Source organism: Xenopus laevis, chromosome 9_10S (genome assembly GCF_017654675.1).
Source record: "Xenopus laevis strain J_2021 chromosome 9_10S, Xenopus_laevis_v10.1, whole genome shotgun sequence".
Taxonomy (NCBI): domain Eukaryota; kingdom Metazoa; phylum Chordata; class Amphibia; order Anura; family Pipidae; genus Xenopus; species Xenopus laevis.
The window spans coordinates 8,032,279-8,045,226 of NC_054388.1; the positions used below are offsets into that span (position 1 = coordinate 8,032,279).

At 42.4% G+C, this 12,948-nt stretch overlaps 1 protein-coding gene across 7 annotated transcripts in view; it reads right to left on the bottom strand.

Annotated features, from left to right (window-relative positions):
- arhgap27.S (Rho GTPase activating protein 27 S homeolog) overlaps positions 1–12,948 on the bottom strand; it is a 64,283-nt gene that overhangs the window by 39,629 nt on the left and 11,706 nt on the right. For 5 of the 7 annotated variants that reach the window (XM_041577958.1, XM_041577959.1, XM_041577960.1 and 2 more), the window contains one exon: positions 10,777–11,824. In XM_041577958.1, coding sequence (XP_041433892.1) covers positions 10,777–11,824 — 1,048 coding nt within the window. Of the gene's footprint in view, positions 1–10,776; positions 11,825–12,221; positions 12,283–12,948 lie in introns of those variants that run through there. The other 2 variants (XM_041577961.1, XM_041577957.1) reach the window with 2 other exon arrangements.

A 12,948-nucleotide genomic window follows, 5' to 3' on the forward strand; every position in this document is an offset into this window, starting at 1 on the left:
GGTCTGTTCTGGCTGTTGGAGCAAACAGGTATATTCTGGCTATTGGAGCAGAGATGTCTATCCTGGATGTTTGAGCAAAGAGGTCTATTCTGGCTGTTGGCGCAGAGAGGTCTATTCAGGCTGTTGGAGCAGAGATGTCTATCCTGGGTGTAGGATCAGAGATGTCTATCCTGGCTGTTGGAGCAGAGATGGAGCAAAGAGGTATATTCTGGCTTTTGGAGCAGAGATGTCTATCCTGGCTGTTGGAGCAGAGATGTCTATCCTGGGTGTTGGATCAGCGATGTCTATCCTGGCTGTTGGAGCAGAGATGGAGCAAAGAGGTCTATCCTGGCTATTGGAGCAGAGATGTCTATCCTGGCTGTTGGAGCAGAGATGTCTAGCTTGGATTTTGGAGCAAAGAGGTCTATTCTGATTGTTGGAGCAGAGGTGTCTATCCCGGATGTTGGAGTAGAGATGTCTATCCTGGATGTTTGAGCAAACAGGTCTATCCTGGCTGTTGGAGCAGAGATGTCTATCCTGGATGTTGGAGCAGAGATGTCTATCCCGGATGTTGGAGCAGAGATGTCTATCCTGGATGTTGGAGCAGAGTTGTCTATCCTGGATGTTGGAGCAGAGATGTCTATCCCGGATGTTGGAGCAGAGATGACTATCCTGGATGTTGGAGCAAAGAGGTCTATCCTGGCTGTTGGAGCAGAGTGGTCTATCCTTGCTTTTGGCTCAGAGAAGTCCATGCACAATCCTCCCTTAAGTAATACCACCTCCTTATCACATTCTGGCTTTAAATCCAAACCCAACCTCTACATTTCCCTTCACAATCAATGTCCCTGTAACAACACCCACTGGAAAATATTCCATTCTGCTCCCAACGTTGACAAGCAACACGCTCGAGTGAACACGGACCATGCGGGCGCATCCATGGGGTAATGTTTAACCAATCCTGGGACAGCCGTAGTCCTGAAGGGAAACCTTGTTCTATCAAATATATCAAAGACCCCCCTTAACTTAACAACCCAATGGCATCAGTGATTGCAGGGCAGGTGCTCAGTACTCTGTTTTATGAGACGTATCCAGTCCTGGAGATCTCATGCTATTATTTAACTAGTTGCCTATTTGTATCCCAGCACAGGGGGGACTGGATAAAGCAACAAGCCCGACCAGATCCGCAGCTTTTTCAGCTTGTGTTGTTACCTGCACTGATAACTCACTGATAACAATCCGCAATAAATCAAAGAACAATCGGGAAATGTTACCTACCCAAGTATCGGGGTCCTGAAAATTCCCGGGAACCCTCGCGTTTCAGCTGAACGTCAGAGCTTCGGAGAAGTGAAGGTGCACTGTCATTTTCTTTTGCACACTTTCACACACTCACACACACATCCTGGGTCAGGTGACAAAAGGGAGTGGCCAGATTCAGTCTTTCAGGCTTTTAACACTTTCATGGCTGGCCTGGCTCCCAAGCGCCATCGGGATAACAGTTGATACTTTTCAAGGAAGAACTCTGATAGTGAGAGATACATTGTCCCGAATGTTATTCCTGTTGCAGGAAGCAGCATTGTCACTGGATAATGAAAGCATTGTGTCTGTGTCTGTCTCTTCTTTATATGTTAATAGGCTGCCAAGATTAAAGGGCCTCATTACCATATCATCATTTCCTTTTTCCTGTCCTTATTAAAGGGATTCTCGGTTTTTATGATGTCGTTTTATTTCTAAATTACACTGCAAATCATTCACTCTACAAAATAACATTTAATTCCTGAACCAGCAAGTGTATTTAGTTGTAATATTGGTGTGTAGGTGCATCTCAGGTCATTTTGCCTGGTCATGTGCTTTCAGAAAGAGCCAGCACTTTAGGATGGAACTGCTTTCTGGCAGGCTGTTGTTTCTCCTACTCAATGTAACTGAATGTGTCTCAGTAGGACCTGGATTTTACTATTGAGTGTTGTTCTTAGATCTTGTTATCTTGTGTTAAGCTCCCCATAGACGCGACGATTCTTCTTGCCGAACGACCGATTTTAGGGAAGTCCGACCAATCCTTCGAAATTATTGTGTGGTTAGTGGGATTCGAACGATCGTACATCTTGCGATTTTTCGGCCGACATCTGTCAGGAAATTGATCGGCCAGGTCAAAAAATCTTAGCCGGTCCCAGTACAATCTTTCTATATTTGCAGGGCCAAGCAGGCAGCTCCCCTTTGTTTTCCTGGCAAATTGGTCTTTTTAGTTGATGGTAAATTCGTACGATCGTTCTGAGAAGATCGTGGTCTCACGATCAGGATCTGATCTTTTAAAAATCTCAACATCTATGGCCAGCTTTAGGGAGCAGCTATCTGGTTACCTTACCACTGTTCTGCTGGGGGGAAAGGGACGGGGTGATATCACTCCAACATGCAGTACAGCATTAAAGAGTGACTGAAGTTTATCAGAGCACAAGTCACATGACTGGGGCAGCTGGGAAACTGACAATATGTCTAGCCCCATGTCAGATTTGAAAATTAAATATAGAAAAATATTTTTGCTCTTTTGAGAAATGGATTTCAGTGCAGCACTATTAACTGATGCGTTTTGAAAAAAATCATTTTTTCCCCATTACAGTAATAATACCAATGTATTCAGCAGTTAGAATCACTATGCCAGGTATTTCACTTTACCATTTTACCCTTTAATCAGACCAAAGAAGGGCGGGTGTAGGATTAAGCTGCTCAGTTGCCCAGAGCAAGAAAACCATTGTTTAATGCCTTCGGTGACGATCATTTGAATAGAAGAACAGTGAGTCAGTGCAAACAGAACAGGGAGGATTCTATTGTATTAATTAGGCCAGTAGCCCTGGAGGATCTGGAAACAGGTTTATTGTACGGAGTTGCTTTAAGAGTCCGTCTCTATGGTTGCTAGACTACAGCTCCCATAATGCTGTTTCCCTTGATAATAATATGCTGCTAGTGTGGTGCGCCGCTGCTATTAAAGGTTTATGTCCCCTTTAGACTCAGGGCACATGCTCAGATTCGCCCGGCAACAAATATCCTCTTCTTCGGGGGCGACTAATCTCCCTAATATATCTTAAAGGGGTTGTTCATCTTTAAATTAACTGTTAGTATGATGTAGAGAGGGATATTCTGAGACAATTTGCAATTGGTTTTCATTTTTTACTATTTGTAGTTTTTCAGTTATTTAGCTTTTTATTCAGCAGCTCTCCAGTTTGCAGTTTCAGCCATCTGGTTGCTAGTGTTCAAATTCCCCTAGCAACCATGCACTGATTTCAAGAGACTGGAACATGAATAGGAGAGGCCTGAATAGAAAGATGAGTAATAAAAAGTAGCAATGACAATACATTTGTAGCCTTACAGAGCATTTGTATTTTCGATGGGGTCAGTGACCCCCCATTTGAAAGCTGGAAAGAGTCAGAAGAAAAATACAAATAACTCTAAAAAACTATATAATATAAATAATGAAGACCAACTGCAAAGTTGCTAGGAATTGGCCAGTCTATAACATACTAAAAGTTGCCACCCCTAATAATAAAACAGTACCGGTATGGGATCCGTTATCCAGAAGCCCATTATCCAGAAAGCTCCAAATTACGGAAAGGCCGTGTACTCCATTATAATCAAATAATCCAAATTTTTCAAAATTATTTCCTTTTTCTGTGTAATAATAAAACAGTAGCTTGTACTTCATCCCAACTAAGATATAATTAATCCTTATTGGAAGCAAAACCAGCCTATTGGGTTTATTTCATGTTTATATGATTCTCTAGTAGATTAAGGTATGAAGATCCAAATGACAGAAAGATCTGTTATCCAGAAAACCCCAGGTCCAGAGCATTCTGGATAACAGGTCCCATAACTGTACCCTTATTTTCCTGACCAATATGCTGATTGGTTGCTATGGGTTACAAGACCTGGCGCATGCTGAGTTTTATTGCATTGCCCAATGAGGAGGATCTTATAACTAATAACCTGCTCTCGCTGATGCATTCTGTGTATCTTTATCTTGTTCTGATCAATGGAATGTACTACTGGGTTTCTCTAATCACACCCCAAAACTGCCTCCCTGGCCAAAATAGCAACAAAACACACTCTGTTCTTGTGTAACCTGCCCCTGGCCATAAACTCGTATACCTATCAGCTTAGCTGCCTGTCTTTATTTATAGCCCTGCTGACTAGTGCCGCTCTATCAATAATTAACTACAGCAATAATAATAGTAATAAAGCAATGGGAGCCAATTCTCTGCCACCTGCTATTATGCAATTAGCAAAGTGATCTGCACAGTTACTCCATTTTCTAATGTTAACTAAACCAGCTGCCTATAAAGGCTCACTGTAACAATTCAGCAAATAACACAAATCTGTGTTACCCAGCATAGGTATTCCTTTGTACTAAGCACAATTCAGCAGGAACAGTCCCTAAGTTTGCTCATAGTCTGTACAGAGAGATCCCATAAAACTATGGCAGCATAGGTATTCCTCTGTACTAAGCACAATTCAGCAGGAACAGTCCCCTAAGTTTGCTCATAGTCTGTACAGAGAGATCCCATAAAACTATGGCAGCATAGGTATTCCTTTGTACTAAGCACAATTCAGCAGGAACAGTCCCTAAGTTTGCTCATAGTCTGTACAGAGAGATCCCATAAAACTATGGCAGCATAGGTATTCCTCTGTACTAAGCACAATTCAGCAGGAACAGCCCCCTAAGTTTGCTCATAGTCTGTATAGAGAGATCCCATAAAACTGTGGCAGCATATGTATTCCCTGTACTAAGCACAATTCAGCAGGAACAGCCCCCTAAATTTGCTCATAGTCTGTACAGAGATATCCCATAAAACTATGGCAGCATAGGTATTCCCCTGTACTAGGCACAATTCAGCAGGAACAGCCCCCTAAGTTTGCTCATAGTCTGTACAGAAAGATCCCATAAAACTATGGCAGCATAGGTATTCCTCTGTACTAAACACAATTCAGCAGGAACAGTCCCTAAGTTTGCTCATAGTCTGTACAGAGAGATCCCATAAAACTATGGCAGCATAGGAATTCCCCTGTACTAAGCACAATTCAGCAGGAACAGTCCCTAAGTTTGCTCATAGTCTGTACAGAGAGATCCCATAAATGAATCCAGTATAAGTTCTCCCAGTCGCCAGTTAAATTCAGCAGGACATTTTGGCTGACTTTTATCAGTTGACAATTATGATAATTCCCCAGAAAAAAAAGAACTTCTCATTGTTCCCTGTTAAAGAAACAAGTTTGGTAAGTGTGTGACAAAGTGTAACAAGAGACAGGGCAGCTCCGGTGAGACAAGGTTTATTATACACAGCTTTTTATATCTGTGAGTGAATTATAAATAGAGAGATACTGCAAATACAAAGATTTATTTCCAAATAGAAGCAAAGTTCTACGTTGTGATACAGAATATTGCTCAAGTATGGATTCTATCAACTCCAATGAAGTTTCTCAGCACCCCTTAGTGCTCTTGCTTGTCTGGGTCTACAACCCCTTTGCTTATATTACATTGTTACAAAACTATCTAAGTATCTATTCTGGGCTCTCTGCCAAAGGCCAATTACATTAGAAACTTTGTATCTTTTTCTGGCTGTTCAGTGCAGGAGATCAAAGAGAAAGTCAGGACATTTCAGTAACAATCTGGGACTGTGGGTTGAGCTGTCAAAATCGGGACTGTGGGAGGTATGTTACATTAGGATTCTACAGAACCAGGAGACCCATAAGTGACAGCTCTGTTGTTCCGGAGCATTTCTCGCATGCTGATGGAGGGCTGGAACCTCCTATACTTTCTGCAAAATTAAAGTTCAGCAATTTAATTCTACAGCAAACAAAGCCAAACCCTTTTCTCACCTGAACATGTTTCTGGAATGACTCACTCCTGAGCGACAAATATTATTACGGCATATTCCAGTGCTGGTCATTTCTTCTTTATATATATATATATATATATCAGTAAAAAAAAAAAAGCGAAAATAGAAATTATTATATTAACAGCACATGCTAGTATTAACTTCCCCTTTAAACATGTTTATGCCATTCTATCCATATGCAGGACAATGTATAGAGCAGTGCAAAATTCGCCAAAGTCTAGTAAACCCTAGCAACGAATTAGGAGATTGTTTTTAAACAGCTGACCATTAAATGCCCCCTGCTGATTGGCTGCTATAGAGAAGAAGCAATGTTAGTATTACGTTAACCCTATAATGTGTATTTCTATTTGGGTTGGCATAAGACTAATGCATAATTTCAAACAATTTACCAATGTATACTGTCTTCAGTCCTACCATTGACTCTTGTGTTAGTACTGCACCCCCTAGTGGTCAATCCAAGAAGCAGTCACTTCAATTCAGCTGCTGGTGTAAGTATATATATATATACCATTCAGCACCCAGTGATAAATGAAGGCTAGGGTGCTGGGAATTGTAGTTCAATAACAGCTGAAAGGCAATAGGTTGGAGAGTGATACTATATAATGCATTGGTCCCAGCAAGTATATTTTATATACATATATTATATGTATATTTTTTTGTTGTTGTAATATTGGTGTGTAGGTGCATCTCAGGTCATTTTGCCTGGTCCTGTGCTTTCAGAAAGAGCCAGCACTTTAGGATGGAACTGCTTTCCGACAGGCTGTTGTTTCTCCTACTCAATGTAACTGAATGTGTCTCAGTGGGACCTGGATTTTACTATTGAGTGCTGTTCTTAGATCTACCAGGCAGCTGGTATCTTGTGTTAGGGAGCTGCTATCTGGTTACCTTCCCACTGTTCTGCTGGGGGGAAAGGGAAGGGGTGATATCACTCCAACTTGCAGTACAGCAATAAAGAGTGACTGATGTTTATCAGAGCACAAGTCACATGACTGGGGGCAGCTGGGAAACTGACAATATGTCTAGCCCCATGTCAGATTTCAAAATTAAATATAAAAAAAAAATCAGTTTGCTCTTTTGAAAAACAGATTTCAGTGCAGAATTCTGCTGGAGCAGCACTATTAACTGATGTGTTTTTGAAAAAAATCACTATATCTCTTATTTCTCTTATTGTTAAAACTATTATCTTATATTGAGATATATATAGTGAATAAAGTACCCCCTATTGTAAAATATAAGGATATTATAAGACCATATAAAAACACGAGGCCGAAGGCCGAGTGTTTTTATACAGGTCATGGAACTCCGAGGTAACTTCTAATATCCTCATATTTTGCAACTGGGGGTACTTTATTTATTATAATACACAAGTTTCAGTGAGTCATGTGACAGAAATGACATCAGAACTCACCGTTTATAAGGATATAATTTACAGGATATTCATGGCTTTTGTGTATTATATATATATATATATATATATATCGCTAACACATTTACGCAGAGCTTTACAAAGATGATACATTATTCCAATCTGAGGTCCTGATCACATTCAGACACACTAGGGGCCTAATGCTGATCAGAGCTTGATATATAAACCATATATATAAAGTCTTATTAGCGCTTATCAGTGTGCTGCAGGGTTTCCTATATAAAGCCTCGTCAGTCAGGATTCAGACTCATTTACAATTGATGGGCTTGTAACGACCTTTAACTGTGAATGTACTGCACAGGCTTCAGGCTCATCATTCGGATCTGGAGATTTTTGGGGGAAATCTTACCTCCCAACTGTCCCGTTTTTTGTTTTTTTTTGCGGGGCGGTCCCGATTTTGACGACTTTCTCTTTGATCTCCTGCACTGAACAGCCAGAAAAAGATGCAACGTTTCTAAATGAATTGGCTTTTGGCAGAGAGCCCTGGATAGATACTTAAGATACTTTTGTAACAATTTCAGACAAGCAAAGAAACAATTGTAACATTTCAAGATAAGCAGGTCTCTTGGGGAAACTGATTTGCAGCTCAAAGGTCGATTCACCTTCGTTAGCAAAGCTGTAGTAACACATAAAAGCCACAGAAATGGGTTCAGACTTTTATAACCTGCCAAACCTTGTGACATGGACATGGTAATTAGGGGGTGTGGCCACAAAAATGGGCGTGGCTCCGCAAGCAAATCTTTTTGTCCCTCTTTCTAGTTCCAAAATGTTGGGAAGTGTGGAAAATATATTGTGCAGTTGTATTTCTATGGTTGCTGGACTAGCGCTCCCATAACCAGGGTCCAACTGAGGGGGGGCACCGGGTAAAAACCCAGTGGGCCCCGCTAGCCCAGATCTCCTCCCCACGCAGCCTTCTGAACCCAGGTATGAGATAGCGGGGAGAGGGGAGGTGGGATTATGGTTGGTGCAGGGGGCCTCTGGAAGTGACAGAGGGGGGGTCAGGGGACCCTGATGTTGTGGCCCCGGAGCCCCCCCCCCAGTCTGGCACTGCCCATAACTAGTGATGGGCGAATTTGCGAAACGGCGCCGGCGTCTCGTTTTTGACGCCGGCGCCCGTTTTTCGACGCCGGCGAATTTTCGCGGGCGTTTCGCGAATTTATTCGCCTGCCGCGAATCGCGCAAATTCGCCGCAAATTCGCGCCTGGCGAATAAATTCGCCCATCACTACCCATAACACTTTTTCCCTTGATAATCTGCGTCTAGTGCAGAGCATCCCTGAAATCCCTGAGTTGGGGAGGGACCTCCAATAATAATTAGGCCTACTACTACTACTACTTCTACTACTACTACTTCTAATACTACCACTACTACCTCTACTACATCTACTACTACCACTACTACCACCACTACTACCTCTATTAGCTCTACTACTACCACTACTACTTCTACTACAAGAGGGACCTCCAATAATAATTAGGCCTTCTACTACTACTACTACTACTACTACTTCTAATACTACCACTACTACTACTCATGCTTTTCTATGCTCAATCCTTGGTCTGTATGATTTGATCTGTACAGTCTGTATCTGGGACGCTCTCATTTGCAACCATAATGAATTGCCTGTAATAACTGTCAGTACCAATATTCTCCTGGCACCTCACAGGGCCAAGAATTCCTTAGATTCTTTTGCCTTTACTTTACACTGGGTGTGACCTCTCCTGTGCTTGGAGTTTGGCAACGTAGCTCAGGTCTCAGGTTTTGTTCTCCCTAATGTAAATGTGCTGCGATTCAGTACTTACAATGGGGCAACAAGCCTGTAGTCATTAACAAAATCATTGTAGGGCCTCCAAAGCTTTGAAAAGTCCTCTAGTCTAAATCTATAATTTGTTTGATTTCTTTTTATTTTTTATAATGTCTGAATACCAACTGACAGCTCGGACATTTCTCATTTCTCTGCATCCTGTGTTAGTTGAGAGAATGGCAGGAATTGCCTCTGCTTCACCTTTCTCCCCCAATCAGGAAGATGACAGAGGCCAACAGCTGGTGGGGATGAGACAATGAGTCCTTGAGAGGAAGGAAATACAAACAGCCGCTAGTAAGGCAGCTGCAAGCAGAACCAACTAACTATCCAGCTTGGAGGGATAATGACCTCATGTAGGGCCCTCAACCAACTATACGGATAACCCATTCACAATGATCTCATGTGGGGACCTCAACCAACTGTATGGAGAACCCACTCACAATGTCCTCATAGAGAGGCCTCAACCATTAGTATGCATAGCCAACTCACAATGTCCTCATAGAGGCCTCAACCAACTATATGGAGAACCCACTCAAAATGGCCTCATAGAGAGGCCTCAACCAACTGTATGAACAGCCAACTCACAATGACCTCATATAGAGGCCTTGGCAACTTATGAATAATCCACTCGCAATGACCAATGGCCTTAGCCAACTCTCTGGCCATAACCAACTCTTAACCACTAGGGAGACAACAATCCTGTCCAGAGACTTATTCCTTACTTCCCCTCAACAAATCCCTTTGAGTGTTATATGCTGATGACAAGTTACAAAAGTATATTTTACAACTGCACGTCAGTCTGGGCCATACTGGGCCCTGTATGCTCCGGTATCGAACAGCAAACACTGGGTCTGCAATCCCTATTTTTTTTATTTTTATTGGTCATACTTGTTGGAGGCTTACTTCCCCTTTAAGGGCAGAGACACACGTGGAGATTTGGGAAGATTTAGTCGCCCAATGACAAATCGCCTCTTCTTCGGGTGACTAATCTCCCTGAACTGCCTTCCCGCCGGCTAGAATCGAAATGGCTGGCGGGATGGCACTCCGAGCGCTTAATTTTCCCAAATTCGCCCAAAGTTTCCTTTTGAGGAAGACATTGCAGGGAGATTAGTTGCCCGAAGAAGAGGCAATTTGCCACTGGACGACTAATCTCCACGTGTGTCTCTGCCGTAGAGGTGCAGGAACTTACATTTCTTAAAACCTTCTGGGGAACCAAAACAAATTTGCATAAGAGCTAATTCAGGATCACATATCAAATACTTAATTATGTATAAGTTTGATAATTAGAGCCTTTATATCATGATGCAACACATTCCTTCACTCTGGGAAAACTGGTCTGGATGTAATGAGATCTGATGCAATGCCCTTAAACTGGGACACACATATAGGAACATACATGCATAGAGGACATATTCTGATACAGGGACTCATGGTTACATAATGTAACACTATATCAAGCAAACCTTTCTTATCTTCACCACTGCTTTATGGTTAGTGGAATATCAATATAAGAAAAAAACAGAATACCAATATAATCCATGGTCTGGTCTCCTATTGTTGAGCCTTGATGGACCTCAGCAAGTCAGATGATCAATGGTCAGATACATAAAAAACTAAACTGACTTTACCTAGACTAGAGGAACTACTCTTAAATATTAGTCATTTTATTTATGAGAAATTTACATTACCTGGGCTGAAGGCAAGACTTCATTCGACCCAGTTAGGTTGCTCGGTCCTGTAACCACCTCTTCTGGGCGACACGGTCCAGAAGAGTCATTGATTTTGTGTAGGTGTTGATGGTGATGAGCTGTAGATGGCTCTGGCTTTAGTTTCACTGAAGGATGTGTGATTAAAATATTGGGCTGGGCATCATTGAGGCACAAGAAGCTGATACGCTTGGTGGGGTCAACAACCTTCTTGGAATTGTGGAAGGTTCTCATTGGAGCATGCGTGCGGTTGTCCTCGGGTTGTTCCTGGGGATATGTGTGAGTTGAGTCTAATCCTGACGCTCCACATACCAAAGGGAGGTCTGATGGCAGAGATTGGGTTGATGATCGTGGGAGTGTGGAGCTAAACTGCTGGGCATTGATTGGTGGAAGAGTATTACTTAAATGGATTTGTGGGGCATTGGTTAATAGATCATTTACATGGATCTGTGGTAAAGTCACTTTTGGTTGGACATTGTTAGAGGTGACCCTAGGCACTGTGGAAGATTGCAGGGTATTGGTGGCAGCAAGCTTTGGCATGCTGACTTTTGGTAGGGTGTTACTTGTACCAATGCATGGCATCATAACTGGAGACAGGGCTTTGCTGGCACTCTCTACATTTCTTGAAGTTATGGCACTACCAGAAATGGTCGGCTGGATCTCAGAAGGCGGCATGGTAAAGTTGGCACTCACCTGTGGGATTGGTGGTAAGAATTTGTAACTGTACTCATTACTCGCCACTGGTACCTGCACATCCTCTAATGAATCCTTGAGTGGCTGAAAACCATTGAATCGCTTCTCAGCTGAGGGCAAAACTTTGACATATTTGGCCGGTATATAAAATGGTGTTGTAGTCTTATCGAGGCACACTTGCCACCAGTGCTCATTAGTCCTCTTCAGAAGGATGTACCTCTCGTTGGGTTTTATGGAGATAATTCTTCCATCCTTGGAGGAATACTCAAAGGCGTGTTCCACCAGCACCAGCTCCTGTGCTTTAGATACAGCTGACTGCATCCCGACCTTCAGGGCCCTGGCAAGGAACAAAGAAGCGTTAGCATGATGCACTTATTAGATCTATCCACTTAAATCCAACTCCTTCTTACAGACACCAAATCCAGGAGAGCTCCATTGAGCTTCGTCTAATACTCTGATCTGCTCTCAGCATGTCAACATCCAGAGCTAAGGAGCTGTCTTTCTTGGCATGAAGAAACCTGCATACATATCTCACATAGTCGGAATTCATTAGGAGGGGGAAGCCAAATGAACATGTGTATTAGACAAGGGGAATATTATACCTGTTTGAACTCTATCATCTGAACCTGTGGCCCACCTACTATCTTCTACAAAAAAACAACCACCACAGGGTAGACCTGCCGGACCTATCGAAATCAGTATGGCACCAACAATGAAAAGGTATCCTCTCTTACCCAGGCTCAGGATTAGGTGCATTAGAAAATAAAAGCATAACGAGAGCTTATCCGCTCCGGAGTAGAAGGGAAATGACGGATCATTCTCTCTTTTAGCAGGATCTAATAACGTCAGTGTTGTGAAAACAAATATTTCCAGTTGGGCTGCAACTTTCCTGATTCAGCGCACAGACAACAAGAACCAGGATTAAAGGAGAAACCTGGAGATGGATGAGTCAGAAGGTTATATAATGAGGGAGGGACCCCAAAAAAAAAACCTACCAGGCAGAAGAAAGAGGAAACGGGTCATGGACAACTCACTTCCCTATATTTAGGCATCATACCATGTAACTCTTCTTTATCACTGATAACAATAGTTTGGCAATGATTGGCGAAGGGTTGAAGTTGGTCGTGGACATTAGTTTTTTCTTCCATCCTTGGCTCCTATGTCACTACTAGGGCCTCACTTTGCTCATAGTCTGTACAGAGAGATACCATAAAACTATGGCAGCATAGGTATTCCCCTGTACTAAGCACAATTCAGCAGGAACAGCCCCTAAGTTTGCTCATTGTCTGTACAGAGTGATCCCATAAAACTATGACAGCATAGGTATTCCCTGTACTAAGCACAATTCAGCAGGAACAGCCCCTAAGTTTGTTCATAGTCTGTACAAAGAGATCCCATAAAACTATGGCAGCATAGGTATTCCCCTGTACTAAGCACAATTCAGCAGGAACAGTCCCCTAA